This window comes from Aspergillus ochraceoroseus (assembly GCF_002846915.1).
Source record: "Aspergillus ochraceoroseus IBT 24754 chromosome Unknown P175scaffold_4, whole genome shotgun sequence".
In the NCBI taxonomy this organism is placed as follows: domain Eukaryota; kingdom Fungi; phylum Ascomycota; class Eurotiomycetes; order Eurotiales; family Aspergillaceae; genus Aspergillus; species Aspergillus ochraceoroseus.
This window is the reverse complement of record NW_024468479.1, coordinates 641,759-656,031: the sequence shown is the minus strand read 5'-3', so window position 1 is coordinate 656,031 and position 14,273 is coordinate 641,759. Positions and strand designations below refer to the sequence as shown.

The following is a 14,273-nucleotide window of genomic DNA, read 5'->3' as shown; positions in this document are numbered from 1 at the left end:
ACATCCCAAAACCCCGTGGCCTGACTTTCTTCTTCTTCTTCTTCCATGCTCCCCTCCAACCTCCCCTTTCGATGAGTTCTGCTCTCTATCTTCGCTGAGATGCGGCTACCATGTGTCCCTAGCTGTGCACTGAGAGAGTTGCGGGCGCCATTGGCTCTCGTCCGCAATGGCCGACGGCGCTTTTTGCACAGCCGGACCTACGACGCGGCCGTCATAGGTGGTGGCATCACCGGCCTGACAGCAGCCTACCGCTTGTCCAAGGATCCGTCTTGCTCCAAAGTCACTCTTTACGAGAAAACCCCTCATCTGGGTGGCTGGCTCCAGTCCGAAACGATCCCGGTGGATGGGGGAGAGATTGTCTTCGAGTATGGACCCCGGACCTTGCGAGTCGCTGTTCCGTCGTGTCTTCCACTGGTTGACTTGGTATGGCCGGCCTTTTCTTTTCTTTCTTTTTTTTTTTTTTCGATTCGGACATGGAATGAATGCTGACAATGCTCGCTATCTTGTAGATAGATGAACTACGTCTCGCGGATCAGGTTGTCCCAACAAACAAGACCTCCCCCGCTGCCCTGAACCGGTACATCTACTATCCCGATCACCTTGTTCGGGCGCCAACACCCACCCCTAGAGCTGGGTTTTTCTCCAATATTTCATCGCTGCTAAGCACGCTCCTGCGAGAACCTGTCTTCGAAACCTTCCTCTGGAGCCTCCTTTACGAGCCCTGGAAGGAGCCTGGGAAGTCGCAACTTGCCAAGCGAGACGAGTCTGTCGCGGATTTTGTATCGCGACGGTTGAGCCCACAGGTCGCGGATAATTTGGTGTCTGCGCTCTACCATGGGATTTTTGCGGGAGATGTCAGCCGACTGAGCGCGCAAGCTCTACTGGGGGAGTTTCGGGATATGGAGAGCAGTGAGTTGCGCGTGCTTGCGTCTGCCCTTCAGGCGGCGAATGCCGGCATGATCCGGGTCAACGTGGACGATATGCTGGCTATTTATTATGCGCCGGAGGAAAAGCCATATCACTACTGGAGGACACTGTCCCTCCTGGTGCGGAGTGCCAGCACTATCACCTTAAAGCATGGAGTGGGCCAGCTGGCCGATGCTTTGGCTGAAGCGCTGAAGAGGTCGTCGGGCAAGGTGGATATTTTGACCAGTACGGATGTTACGAGTATCAGCCAGGGTACTCAAACCTCTAACGTGACGGTATGTAATTCTATGTTCCCTCTCATTCTCCTGCTAGAGGGTTCGTTCGGAGTATTGACTGACTGGCTCATCGTGTAGATTGGTTTCGGAAATACCTCCCGAACACACGATCGTGTTATTGCTACAAATCCAGCCCCCGAGCTTGCAGGGCAGCTGAGCAATGTTCCCAAAGACGCAAAGACCCCTCACAGCACCATCAGCAGCCTACGCGAGCACAACTATGCCGTGACCGTGATGGTAGTAAACCTCTACTACCCCAACCCAGATCTCCTCTCAGTGAAAGGATTCGGATACCTCATCCCACGATCGATCCCATACGAACAGAACCCCGAGCGAGCTCTGGGCGTGATCTTTGCTTCGGAATCAGGCGGCACAGGCCAGGATACTGCGCCCGGAACCAAGCTAACTGTCATGATGGGCGGCCACTGGTGGGACGGGTGGAAGGAATCAGACTATCCGGACCACGACACCGCCGTGAAGATGGCCCGCTCTTTACTTGAGAGACACCTAGGCATCACAGATACCCCAACCGTGACGCGCAGTCGACTTCAACGCGATGCTATCCCGCAGCCTACCGTTGGCCACCTCGAACGTATGAACGACATCTCCCAGTCTATCCGACAGGATTTCAATAATCGCATCACTCTGGCTGGCGGCTGGTATGGGCTGCGTGGCTCTAGCGTGGTAGACTGTGTTCGCCAGGCCTACCTGGCTGCGTCGTACGGTGTTGGTGCTCAGAAACTCAATGTTGATGACCACGACTCTGTCCTATCAAAGTACAATTACCGAACTTGGGACTTGGAGGGCGGTATCGTTGCTGCCCCAGTTCGTACCGTTGAGGTGCATAAAGCGGATGTCCAGCACTTTTAGGGTACTACTACCTTACTACTCCTCTGAAATGTGGATCTTCCCCACTGTAATGCTCCTGTGGAGGTTTTTGATTTAAAAAGTACGTGTTTGAATAGATCTAGCGAAAGTAAATAGGAAAAACATATCCCAATCATCAATCCTGTCTTGCCAATGCCTTAAATCTGTGATTCGGTATTGCTTTGCTTTGTCGAGCGACAGCTCCCGCGGGCGACCCTTGGCTGTGTGCGATTTGCGAGGCTCCAATGCCAATACCTTTAGTCTTAATAGTAAGTTGCAGGTTTGCAAACGATCCGAGGAGAGGAACAGTGGCTTTTGACACTGGATATTCATGGATGATACAGGATCCTGTCACAGTGGCGCGGCAGCCTCCAAAACCAAGTATGTATGAAAGCGGTTTTGCACCGGTTGTTGTCGTGTAGTGATCTCATGAATGGGAAGAGGAGGATGCCATGATACCGGCATAGCGTTTGCTTGAGAAGATTGCAACTGATCACCGTAAATATATATATATATATATTTACTTCTCAGGCTTCTCCTCGGTGGTCGTTTTCTCTCCATTGCCATCAAACCCAAGCGCCTCTAGCTGGCGAACGAGTTCCTGGATCTTGATCACCTTTTCCAACTGCTCAGGAAGCAAAGCTTCGCCTTGGTTTTTCTTGTCGTTCAAGTCACGAGCCTGGCGAAGTTTCTTCTTCAGATTGCGTGCCTTCTTCTCCCTTTCTGCCTCCAGGTCGACCTCGGCTGCGGGGGCTTCTGGCCCCTCCGCTGGCTTCTTATCGCCCGGTGGAGACGAAGACGCCCGCCAGTTGTCAATCTGAGAGATGTCCTTGCCGTTGGGACCAGCTACGGCGCCGTCGGGGGTGCCCTTGGCCTTCTTTTTCGCTTCTCGTCGTTTCGCATTCTTGTTGCTGGCTGCGCTGCTTGGTTTCGTCGGTTCAGGCTCTTTCAATCCCTCGGCTCCAGGCACTCCGCCGGTCTTCCCGCGGTTCTTCCATGCCTCTGCGGCTCGGTTCTTGTAAAGCTCTACATCCTCTGGTGGACGGTATCCCGGGCGGACGCGAATTTCACGACGCTTGGACCCGTCTGCTCGGACGGAGGAAGGAATGTACCGTTCTCCTGTGACTGCATCGACGGTGATTCCGGATGAGGAGACGGCACTGGGGGTGGTGTTTTGTGATGCCATGATTATTGCAGGGGTTGGCTTTATGCAGGTACTCGGGGAGGTACTCTATCTAGGAAGGGGTGGTCGGAGAAAATCGGTGAGGATGGAGAAAACACAGAGAATCGCTCTAGAAGATGGGCAAAAAGGAAAGTGGGAGGGGAATTGCTCGTTCAACGCGACTCCTGAGAAATCCGGCGCAACGTAAAAAAGACATAATAGTTAGTTCTATGAATCCGCTGACATGATAATGCCAATAATAATGCATGCACAACTGCTTCCCTGCGGTTGGCCAATCATCGGGCCGGCAATTCCCGCTGCGTTCAATTCTCGTTCCGTCGCGGCTTCAAACTTCAATTCAACCTCCCCGTCTTGAACGTCGTCTCTTCGCTCTACTCATTCGTTCTCCTCCCCCCCCACCTCTCTCATCTTTGTCACAATGGCTGGTGCAGTAAGTTATCTAATGCCATTCACTCCAGCTCCCGTCTTCAATGGCTAACGTCAGGGGTCTCCGTTGCAGATTGCTTCCGCCATCTACCAGCACGTTTCCCCTTCCCCCGGACCTCCGATTAATGGTCCCGATCGCTCTTTACTCGCCTTGCTAACTAGATATTCTCGCACGGTTTCTAGGGGCCTCATCCGCCGAAATGCTGTCTACCTGACCAGCATCTTCGCTGGCGCTTTCGCATTCGAGATGTGCGTGTCCCCTCCAATTCCGGACTTGCTCTATAATCCATCAATCCCTAACCAGTCTCTAAAACAGTGCCTTCGATTCCACCACCAACAAGATCTGGGATACCATGAACCGCGGCGTATGTTCCCCCTTGCGACATTTAATCCTTGCCGTCCCTGGAATAAGCCACCACTAACCTGCTGCTCTCTTACCTCCAGCGCCAATGGAAGGACATCAAGTACCAGTATGTCAACAAGGCTGAGGAGGAGGATGACGAGTAAATATGATATTTGGATATTGAATAGCGATTGAATGCTGCGGTACTACGGAGGATGGTCGACTCAGACGTTATACACCTATACATGGGGGATGGATGTGTTATAATCCCGGGTGTCTGTATCAAATAGAATTTCGAATCTGTAACCTGACCTTGATTCCCATGTCAAATTCCCTTTCTGCATCAGTAACTGTTCCAATTGTGGCCGTGTGTTGTGTTGACACCTTCACTCCGGGTGGTGCGGTCGGTGCCGAGCTCGGCGGTTGTTAGTTAGTTAGTTAGTTAGTACGTAGGGGACTCGATGTCATCCCGACAGCCTGAAAAAGTGTGAGTACTCCGTATGTATCTGAGCTCAGAACTCCAAAAACATTCCTCTCTGTTTCTAAGCTCGTCTGAGGTCAAGTTTAGCAACTCTCGCTTGGAGAAGATTTCCCACTTGCAGCCTTCAGGTGGTAAAAGAGTCATTGGTTTGTCGGCTCTATCCCGCCTCTTCTCTCCCCCTCCCTCTCTCCCCCCACACTTGTGACATCGATTTCACTTGTCGATAACTAAGCGTCAACTAACAATTCTACTCGAGAGCTTTTTTTGTTTCCTTTTCTTTTCTTTCCTCCTCTTCCTTTCTCTTAATCGTTAGCTAGTACTCTTGCATTTGCTATTGTGCTTAAGATACCCTTGCCACGATCATCTTATATTCTCGTTGAAATCGCTTGTACCTACCTACCTCATCCTCCACCGCAAGCTTTGGGTCCCGCCACTTTTCGTCGATCTCGACTTCCTCGCCCTATTTCTTTCACAGCTAGATGGGAGTCACATGCAAAGTCTCAAGGTGATAAATGATGCTGACGGAATGTGAAAAGATCCTTGGTGATGGCCTTTTACGGCTTCCTGCCGAGCACAAATACCGCTATGGGCCCGCCGCAGAGAAAGCCCTGCTAGAGCTCCTCTTTCGCTCTCTAGCCGGCCACAACGAAGAACGCCTGCGAATACTATTCCCGAACGGCCTGCCGACGGGATCATGGAGGCTAGCAGAGGCCCAGGGGGCTGTTGAGGGGGCGGAATATACTGAGGCTGCGCGGGGCAAACGCTGTGGCCATATCTTTCGCGCTGGCGAGGCGACGTATCGATGCGTCACTTGTGCGGCGGACGAAACCTGTGTTCTTTGTAGTCGATGCTTTGATGCGTCTGACCACACCTCGCACCAGTACCAGATCTCTCTGTCTCCCGGGAATTGTGGCTGCTGTGATTGCGGGGATGAAGAGGCGTGGAAGGTGCCTCTCTTCTGTGCAATTCATACTGACAACGAGGAAAAGAAGGGCAAGGAGCACGCGCATAGCCAGCTACCGCAGGATTGGGTGGATAGTATTAGGATGACTGTGTCCCGCGCACTCGACTACTTTTGTGACGTGATATCCTGCTCCCCGGAACAGCTACGCTTGCCGAAAACCGAGGAAGGGATTAGGCAGGATGAGGAGGCCTCTCGCCTCCAACCTGGCTGGTACGGTGATGGTGATCAGCAGGAAGATGAGCCGGAATTTGCTCTCGCCCTATGGAATGACGAGAAGCATACTATTCGAGATGTCGCCCATCAAGTCAGTCGAGCTTGTCGGGAACGGGACCGGTTCGGAAACGAGAAGGCACACGAAACCAACGATATCGGAAGGAGCGTTGTCAAGTACTCAAAGGAACTCCCGAGACTGCTGGCGGTGTCGAAGATCATTGAGCAGATCAAGGTCACTGTTACGATTCGATCTGCACGTGACACGTTCCGAGAGCAGATGTGTGGGACTATTGTTGAGTGGTTGGCCGATATTGCAGGGTGCAGTATTCTAGATGACAATGAAATCCTGCGCCATACGATTTGCGAGGAGTTGCTAAGCGCTTGGAAACGGGGGAGCGGTGCCTCCAACGCCGATATTGGCCTGAAGGGTATTGACGACCATGAGCGAATGGACCACGCGCCAATTCGTACTGTGATGCTCCGCGTGTCGCCACAAGGCCAGGTCCTAACCCCAGACGATGATGACGACGATGACGACGATGCTGAAAACGGCGAGGCTCAACCCACTAATGGGGAAGAAGCCGGAGAAGATGAGGAGTACGCTGAAATTAATGATGTGGATGCTGATGATGAAGATGATGAGATGGAAATCGACCTGAATAGACTACGTGAAGACGTGGACGACGACGAGGATATCTTAATGGCGAATACCGAGGACGCCCTGAACATCGCCCGAGCGATCTTCAGATTCTCCAGATCGTTCCCCGTTCAACCTGATGAACCGGAGGAGCAGGCCCGGGAAGGCGAGCAAGAGCAAGAGGGAGAGCAAGCTCCGTCGAGTAACGACCCTCCACGGCCTACGGGGAATGAGACCACATCCAACGAGACCAACGACACCAACGATAACAACCCGGGTATGGTGTACGTCACTGTCCCTAAAACTCCATCAGGGGTTGTCAAACCCTCTCCTGCAAAGACCCCTAGCCACTGGCAAGTCCGACCCTCGCCTCCAGTGACTGGCGAAAACTTGCCGCCGTATGAAGACTTGTGGCAACGCACACGCCTCGACTGGATGATTCTGTTCGACCTCAGGCTATGGAAGAAGACGCGTACTGACCTTCGCGACCTTTATCTTGGGACGGTGGTTAACGTTCCCCAATTCAAACGAATTATGGGCTTGCGCTTGTCTGCTCTGTACACTGCACTAGCGCAGCTTTACCTGATTGCGGATAGAGAACCGGATCACTCGATCGTTAATCTAACCTTGCAACTTCTCACTACTCCTTCCATTACGGAAGAAATTGTGGTTCGCGGAAACTTCCTCACCAAGGTTATGGCCATTCTCTACACATTCTTGACTACAAGACAAGTGGGTGAGCCATATGAGGTAAACCCCAAGGCAACGCTGGCGATTGATGCTGGGTCCGTGACCAACCGACGTCTCTATCATTTCTTCCTTGATCTACGGTATCTACTGCAAGCTCCATACGTGCAGAATCGTGTCCGAACGGAAGAGCAGTATCTTTCGCAGTTCCTGGACCTTGTGAAACTTTCACAGGGCATTTGTCCCAACGTGCGAGCTGTGGGAGAGCACGTCGAATACGAGACGGATGCATGGATCAGCGCCTCAATACTCATGCGCGAGATCAACCGCCTTTGTCGTCAATTCTGTGAAGCTTTCAGACACCCCGAGGCTGACGGAGGACAAAATTTACTGCGAGCGATTTCGGTGGCAACCATTTCTGCAGCAGTCCACTCAGTCGGTCTGGAGCGTGGGCGGTTTGAACAGGCAGAGGTTAAAGAGTATATCCGTTTCAAGACGTTGCCTCCCTTTGATTTCGAGGTCGATGTGCCTGGCCCGGCTCCTAGATATCGCGTGGTCGATTTTGTGGTGGAAAAGGGCTCAATGAGTTTCCATCACGCACTCCACTACACTCTCTCCTGGCTCCTCGAGTGCGGTCGTAACGTTAGCCGGGAGCTCATGCGTGATGTTCTCTTTAGCGCCGCCAAAGTGGCCAACGACAAGTTCATATTCGAAACCTACTTTGGGCCCGAAGATATCTTGCTTTCCATGTTCGACTATCCACTTCGAGTGTGCGCCTGGCTGGCACAGATGAAGGCGGGCATGTGGGTGCGCAACGGTCTTAGCCTTCGCCATCAGATGTCCCAATACCGAGGAGTATCGTCTCGCGACTTTGCCTACTATCGCGATATCTTCTTGCTCCAGACAGCGTTGGTGATTTGTAACCCCAGCAGAGTTCTTGCTTCCATTGCTGAAAGGTTTGGCATGGTTGATTGGATGACGAGAAACTATATGCCACGTGCCGGCTACGAAGATACGCAGATACTCGACGTTGCGGAGGAGTTTGTTCATCTGCTTGTGATTCTGTTGACTGATCGCAACTCGCTCACCGGTAATCAAGACAGCGAGACTGTGATGCGAGAAAACATGAGCCGGGATATCGCACACGTCCTTTGCTTCAAGCCTCTCTCATTTTCTGATTTATCAACTCGCTTAAGCGATAAGCTGCTCGAGTCAGACATGTTCCAGGATGTCCTAGAGGAAGTTGCAGGATTTCGACCCCCTGAAGGCTTAAATGACACGGGTACATTCGAGCTCAAACCTGAGTACATTGATCTTATCGATCCGTATAGTGCCCACTACACCAAGAACCAGCGCGACGAAGCAGAAAATATCTTTAAGGAATGGATGGCTAAACAAACCGGCAAAAAGGCGATGGATATCGTTTTTGAGCCCAAGCTCCGCCCTATTGCTTCTGGTGCATTCTCTGACCTAGCTTGCTTTACCCGGACACTACTATTTGCTCAAATTGTACACCAGTGTCTTGACTATGTGGTGTCCTCCAAAGACCGTACCCCGAACATCCCATCCACCCGTGTTGAGACCTTCCTCCAAGTCGTTTTGCATTTGATCCTTGCCGCAACGCTTGAAGACGGCACTGGCGAAGACAGAATTGACGAGGATTCTCCAAATTCATTCGTGTTTAATGCTTTGACGAAAGCTCGAGCCACCCAGGCTGGTAATTTGACCATTATTGGACTTCTGGAGAAGATTTCAATGCTGAATGAATTCTCTGCATGCGGCCCGAAGATCCGTCATATTTTGAAGCGTCTTTGGCAGAAGCATCCCAGGACTTATGCCTCTGCTGCTGCTGCGCTCACGTTCCCCTTCGACCGAATCGACACGAACTCGCCGGCCATTGATATCGAGGGCGAGAAGGAGCTGAAGAAGAAGCAAGCTCTCGAGCGCCAGGCAAGAGTGATGGCGCAATTCCAGCAGCAACAGCAGAATTTCTTGAACAACCAGGGCGCGATAGACTGGGGCGAGGAAGACTTCAGTGACCTGGAGTCGGAGCCTGAGGCGGCTCCAGAGACTAAACTTTGGAAGTACCCCAGTGGCACCTGTATTCTCTGTCAAGAGGAGACCAATGACTCGAGGCTCTTCGGTACCTTCGCCTTGATCCAGGACAGTGGCATTCTGAGACAGACTGATATCCAGGATCCGGACTGGATCAGAGAAGTTCTCAGGACGCCTTCAAGTCTAGATAAATCCGCAGAACATATACGTCCATTTGGGGTTGCAGGTGAGAACCACACCATGGTAAAGCGGCTGGATTCCACGGGAGGAGAAGTTACTGGTGAAAAGATTGGCTTGAGTAAAGGCTTCAACGCGAAGAATACCGTTCGTGGTCCTGTGACGACAGGTTGTGGGCATATCATGCACTACTCGTGTTTCGAGGTTTATTTCACTGCCACGCAGCGGCGTCATACTCAGCAAATCGCCAGAAACCATCCGGAACGTCTATCGTATAAAGAATTCGTCTGCCCTCTCTGTAAGGCATTGGGTAACGCGTTCCTCCCAATCACCTGGAAAGGCAAGGAGGAGTCGTATCCAGGTCTATTGAACACTAAATCGACCTTTGAGGATTTTGTAAATGTCGAAGTCCAGTCTGTTCTGTCTCACAAACTCAATTATGCACTTCTTGGGGACAATAGCGAGCTACAGGCACAGGCATACCAAGGCCTATTCCAGGATTACCTGTCCAAGAGCTTGGTGCCTCCTCTTGCAACCAAGGTGGATCAGCTGATGTCGTCTTCGCTTCCATCAACTGCGCATTACATCCCGCCAGCTAGAATGCCTATGCCTGGTCTTTTCCCGGCTCAGGAGGATCCTCCCGCCACAAGTCCTCTCCAGCAAGTCTCTAGCCCAAGCGACAGCCCTATGTCTGAACTTCTGCAGATCTACAAACGACTGAAGAAAACTCTCCGACTGAATCATATCTATTCCACTTTCAGCCATCCACCTGATACTCTGACTAATGACGATCTTGTCCATACGGACTCGCTGTTCCAGACCTTTGGTTTCAGCATTGCTGCAACTGAGATCGCACAGCGCGGAGTTGAATCCGATCCCGGCACAACCCTGCTGGACAAGATTCCTCAACTGACCTTGACCCATCTCCGCGTACTCGCCGAAACAGCCCTGTCTTATGCCGCAGTTGGAGGCCTGTACAGCAGCGGCGGTAGCCCAAGTCGGTCTGTCGATGAATACCACGAAATGCATGTCCAGAAGATATGCCAGCTTTTCGTAGGTCATCCTTGCTTGGGAGGCACTGCTCTCCTCAACAACATGCGCGAGATTGAGCCACTACTTGCCAAAGATACGTTTGTCTTCTTAGCTGAATGCTCGCTCTCGCTCTTACCCGTTCTCAACATCGATATTCGCCATCTAGTCCAGATGTGCTACGTGGCTGAAATAGTCAAGGTTACCACCACATACATTCTTTCGCCTATTGGGCTTAAGGAAGAGCTAGCTCAGCACGGCGATGCACACTACTTATTGGAAATGGAATTATCAGACGAGCGGTTCGAAGCTACCCGACAGCTCTTCAACACCGTTGTCGCAGAGCTCAAGGCCAATTCAGTTGGACGCGCGGCGGGGTCGTCTTCCCCTGCCGAGAGTGGCTACGTCAAGGACGGGGAGGACTCTGCCACCCCGGGCGTGATAATCGCCCTGCGTCGTTTGGTCTCTAGCTACGCCTTGACCTTCCTGCGTAAGGTGGTCATTCTTCTTCATGTCCAACATGGCGTGGAGTTCCCCAGCACCGGTTTCAGCGATGTCGGGGTTTCCGAGCTAGACCGTCTAACCAAGACCCTGCATATGCCCTCTCTTGACGATATCTTCTCCTCGATTAAACCTGCCCGTAAGACCGGCGACCCCTTCGATGGTATTATCTCTGGGTGGATCTTCCACTGGAACGCCTCCCGCTCGGGCATCCGCATCGGAGACAACAAATTCTGGCCTAGCCTTGCTCATCCAGCAATCTTCGAGTTAGTCGGCCTGCCAAAATACTTTGACAGCCTAATTGAGGAAGCGAACCGACGTCGCTGCCCTAACTCGAAGAAAGAGCTCAGCGACCCGAGCATATGTCTTTTCTGCGGGGATATTTTCTGCTCACAGGCGGTTTGTTGCATGGAGAACAAACTAGGTGGCTGTAGCCAGCATCTTCAAAAGTAGGCCCCCTTTCTTTCTTTCTTTCTTTCTTATTCTATGCATCTTCTCATCCAGTCACTTACTAACTCAATCGTTACAGATGTGGCAAAAACATTGGCCTCTTCATTAACATCCGTAAATGCACCGTCCTTTACCTCCACAACCAGAGCGGATCATGGCACTTTGCTCCGTACCTCGACCGACACGGCGAAGTCGACCCAGGCCTCCGACGGAACCGGCAACTAATTCTCAATCAGAAACGATATGACAGACTTCTTCGCGATGTGTGGCTGTCCCATGGTGTTCCCGCAACTATCAGCCGTAGACTGGAGGCTGAGATTAACAACGGAGGCTGGGAGACTATCTGAGCGAAGCCTTAGATATATGATGATTCCTTTTCTTGTACCTTTCGTGGCACTGACTTTAGAACTTGGCCTGCGCTACAGATTTATTGATTTGTCCTGATGACCAGTGTCCAAAAGCCGGTTTGTGTTATGTTTTATTCGCTCCATTAGTTTGCGGTTGATGCTGTATTGGATGTCTATATTAAATAAAATGGCACCTCTTTGGTTTTATATTTATTATTGACTGTAATCCGGTTGATATCGGCTCATGTCCTTGATCAGATGTAGTCCTCCCTCTCCCCCACACAGATTACCAGATGACACTTTCTCCATACCTCACAAATTATCATTAAATACCCGCACTTCAAGTAGTTAATAGCCCGTATAAATCAATCTAATGCTTCAGGGTTAGATTAGGCGTCGTTGTCGAAACACGGCGACGTCAGCGGAATTCCTCCTCCTGCACCGACACTACATACGCTTTGTCCCACAGCTCCATCTTTTTTTCTCCAACCCAGCTTCAGTCACCACCACTACCTACCTTCTACCTTCTACCTCTGCAAAGGAACCCTAGAGGAAGATAACATGGACAGGAACAATATTTAATTTATATCTTTGACATATCAGTTCTCGTTTTTTTTTTTTTTTTTTTTGAACATCTCGCTCGGAAATCCACCGTCGCGCTACACGCACGCACGCACGCACGCACTCACCAACGAGCATCATGAATAACAATCAATTCCGCCGGCTCCTCTTCGACACCTCTTCTTCAACAAGATCAACCCCCAAGAGTGGGAATGCGGACCAGAAATCCCCAGAGGAACAACAGCAGCAACAGCAGCAACATGCAGGCTCGACGACCGGCGGCCCCAGCCGTGCACTAGGATCACGCATGCGATCCAGCATCCCCATGACACCGTATGTTTGATTGATTCCTCACCCGTGAACATTTATCCCGCTGCACATCTATATCTATATCTATATATATCTTAATTAATCAAAAATATTATACGTTGAAACAGTCGCTCAGTCACAACCCCCGATTTCGCGCGCCAACTAGCTGAACACCGTCGCGAGTCGTCGTCGTCGTCGCAGCCACCCATGAAGAAATTCAAGTCGTCTGCTGCGCCAAAGGGGACCCGGCTTCCGGCTGGGTATCAGGATCGCGCTGCGCGGTTGCGAGGGGACGCGGCGGCGGCCAACGAGGAAGCGGAAGCGGAGTCGGAGACGTCGACCGTCGAGAAAAGGCTCGAGGAGCTCGAAGAGAAGTTTAAAATGGGAGTGGTTGACGAGGACACTTTTACTGGGCTACGGAGGCAACTTGGGGTTGGTGGGGATGTGGGCAGTACGCATATGATTAAGGGGTTGGATTGGGATTTGCTGAGGCGGGTTCGAGCTGGGGAGGACATTTCAACGGCTGAAGAGAGGGCGGATGACGTAGGAGAGATGGTGGGCGTCGATGATGTGGATGGGGAGTTTGATCGGGTGTTGGGGGAGAAAGGGAGCGAGGTACTTCCTTCCGCGCCACGGGAGAGGGAGAAGAAGAAGAAAGGGAGTATGGCGCCACCACCGGGTGTTCCAGCGCAGAGGAAGACAAGGGACGAGATTCTACGGGAGTTGAAGGCGAGTAGGGCGGCCGCGGCAGGTGGCGATGCCAGTGTTGGTGCGGCGCCGTCGAGTGAGCCGGCTCTGGGTGATCGGTTTAAAAGAATTGGGGGATCCAAAGTTGAGAAAAAGCGGTTGGTTGAACAAGACGAAACTGGTCGACGGAGGGAGGTTCTTTTGATCACGGACGCTGAGGGCAAGACGAAGAGGAAGGTCAGATGGCTGGATAAACCTGGAGTATCGGGGGCTCCTGGTGGGCTTCTGGTTCCCGACAAAGATGCCAAACCGCTTGGGATGGAGGTACCGGCTGAGATTGCCTCCAGAGCTAAGCCGGAGGAAAATGATGATGATGATGATGATGATGACGACGATGATATATTTGCAGGCGTAGGTGCCGACTACGATCCTCTGGGCGATATAGGCTCCGATGAAGGTTCGTCAGACTCAGACTCAGATGGAGAGAAGTCAAGTCAAGCGAAGAAAGCCCCTGTCATGGAGTCAGAGGCAAAGGCTACACCGGTGGGCGAGGCCCAACCTCGGAACTACTTTGCAACGACAACTACGGAGGAGGTTGTGGAGACGAATCGATTCAACCCACTAACCAAAGATCCTGTACTTCTCGCCGCTCTGAAGAGAGCTGCTGCTCTACGACAAGGCTCGCCTTCAGAAGAGGGCGCTGGAGAAGCGGAAGACGTCGATCGCGACACTCTTCTTCGACGGAAGAAATTCCTGGAGGAAGCTCGTCGTCGCGAAGCACTCGATGCGATGGACATGGACTACGGATTCGGAGGCAGTCGCAACGAGGACGACGAGGACGACGAGACGGTGCTACTGGAGGACGAGCGCGGAGGCAAGAAGAGGAAGCGCGGGCCGAAGAAGAAGAAGGGCGACAAAGACAGCGCCTCTGATGTGTTGCAAGTGCTCGAGGGACGGAAGACGAGCTAACCTACCTACGGAGGACAGAGAACGATGAATGAATCGATGATGATGAACACATCATAGTCAAACTTCCCAGAAGTTTGCCTTACACCCAAGCTAACTTTTACAAGCAAGCCTGGCAAACTCTACCCAAGGATGACGATTCCAGTCCAGTCGAGAACCCAATATCAGACAACCACCCTAGGTTAGGG

The 14,273-nt window shown here is 51.9% G+C and overlaps 5 protein-coding genes across 5 annotated transcripts; 4 read left to right on the top strand and 1 right to left on the bottom strand.

Moving 5' to 3' along the window:
- Positions 1 to 99: 99 nt before the first annotated feature.
- Positions 100 to 2,072, top strand: hem14 (oxygen-dependent protoporphyrinogen oxidase; the record flags this gene model as incomplete). The annotated part of the gene is made up of 3 exons (XM_040898411.1): positions 100 to 423; positions 510 to 1,202; positions 1,281 to 2,072. 3 exons carry the CDS (start codon positions 100 to 102, stop codon positions 2,070 to 2,072), a joined length of 1,809 nt encoding a protein of 602 aa, XP_040752063.1.
- Positions 2,073 to 2,111: 39 nt separating this feature from the next.
- On the bottom strand, positions 2,112 to 3,441 carry P175DRAFT_0501294 (putative RNA binding protein Pym). The gene has a single exon (XM_040897133.1). It carries the CDS (start codon positions 3,253 to 3,255, stop codon positions 2,590 to 2,592), a length of 666 nt encoding a protein of 221 aa, XP_040752062.1. The 5' UTR covers positions 3,256 to 3,441; the 3' UTR covers positions 2,112 to 2,589.
- Positions 3,442 to 3,670: 229 nt separating this feature from the next.
- On the top strand, positions 3,671 to 4,447 carry P175DRAFT_0557352 (cytochrome b-c1 complex subunit 9; the record flags this gene model as incomplete). Its single annotated transcript, XM_040900767.1, has 4 exons — positions 3,671 to 3,682; positions 3,752 to 3,927; positions 3,995 to 4,043; positions 4,123 to 4,447. The coding sequence occupies 4 exons, from the start codon at positions 3,671 to 3,673 to the stop codon at positions 4,183 to 4,185; spliced, it is 300 nt and encodes a 99-aa protein (XP_040752061.1). The 3' UTR covers positions 4,186 to 4,447.
- Positions 4,448 to 4,515: 68 nt separating this feature from the next.
- P175DRAFT_0478744 (putative ubiquitin-protein ligase E3 component (UBR1)) lies at positions 4,516 to 11,770 on the top strand. The gene is made up of 2 exons (XM_040895373.1): positions 4,516 to 11,214; positions 11,295 to 11,770. The coding sequence occupies exons 1-2, from the start codon at positions 5,015 to 5,017 to the stop codon at positions 11,560 to 11,562; spliced, it is 6,468 nt and encodes a 2,155-aa protein (XP_040752060.1). The 5' UTR covers positions 4,516 to 5,014; the 3' UTR covers positions 11,563 to 11,770.
- Positions 11,771 to 12,262: 492 nt separating this feature from the next.
- Positions 12,263 to 14,088, top strand: P175DRAFT_0493000 (uncharacterized protein; the record flags this gene model as incomplete). Its single annotated transcript, XM_040895934.1, has 2 exons — positions 12,263 to 12,456; positions 12,561 to 14,088. The coding sequence occupies 2 exons, from the start codon at positions 12,263 to 12,265 to the stop codon at positions 14,086 to 14,088; spliced, it is 1,722 nt and encodes a 573-aa protein (XP_040752059.1).
- Between the last annotated feature and the right edge of the window lie 185 nt (positions 14,089 to 14,273).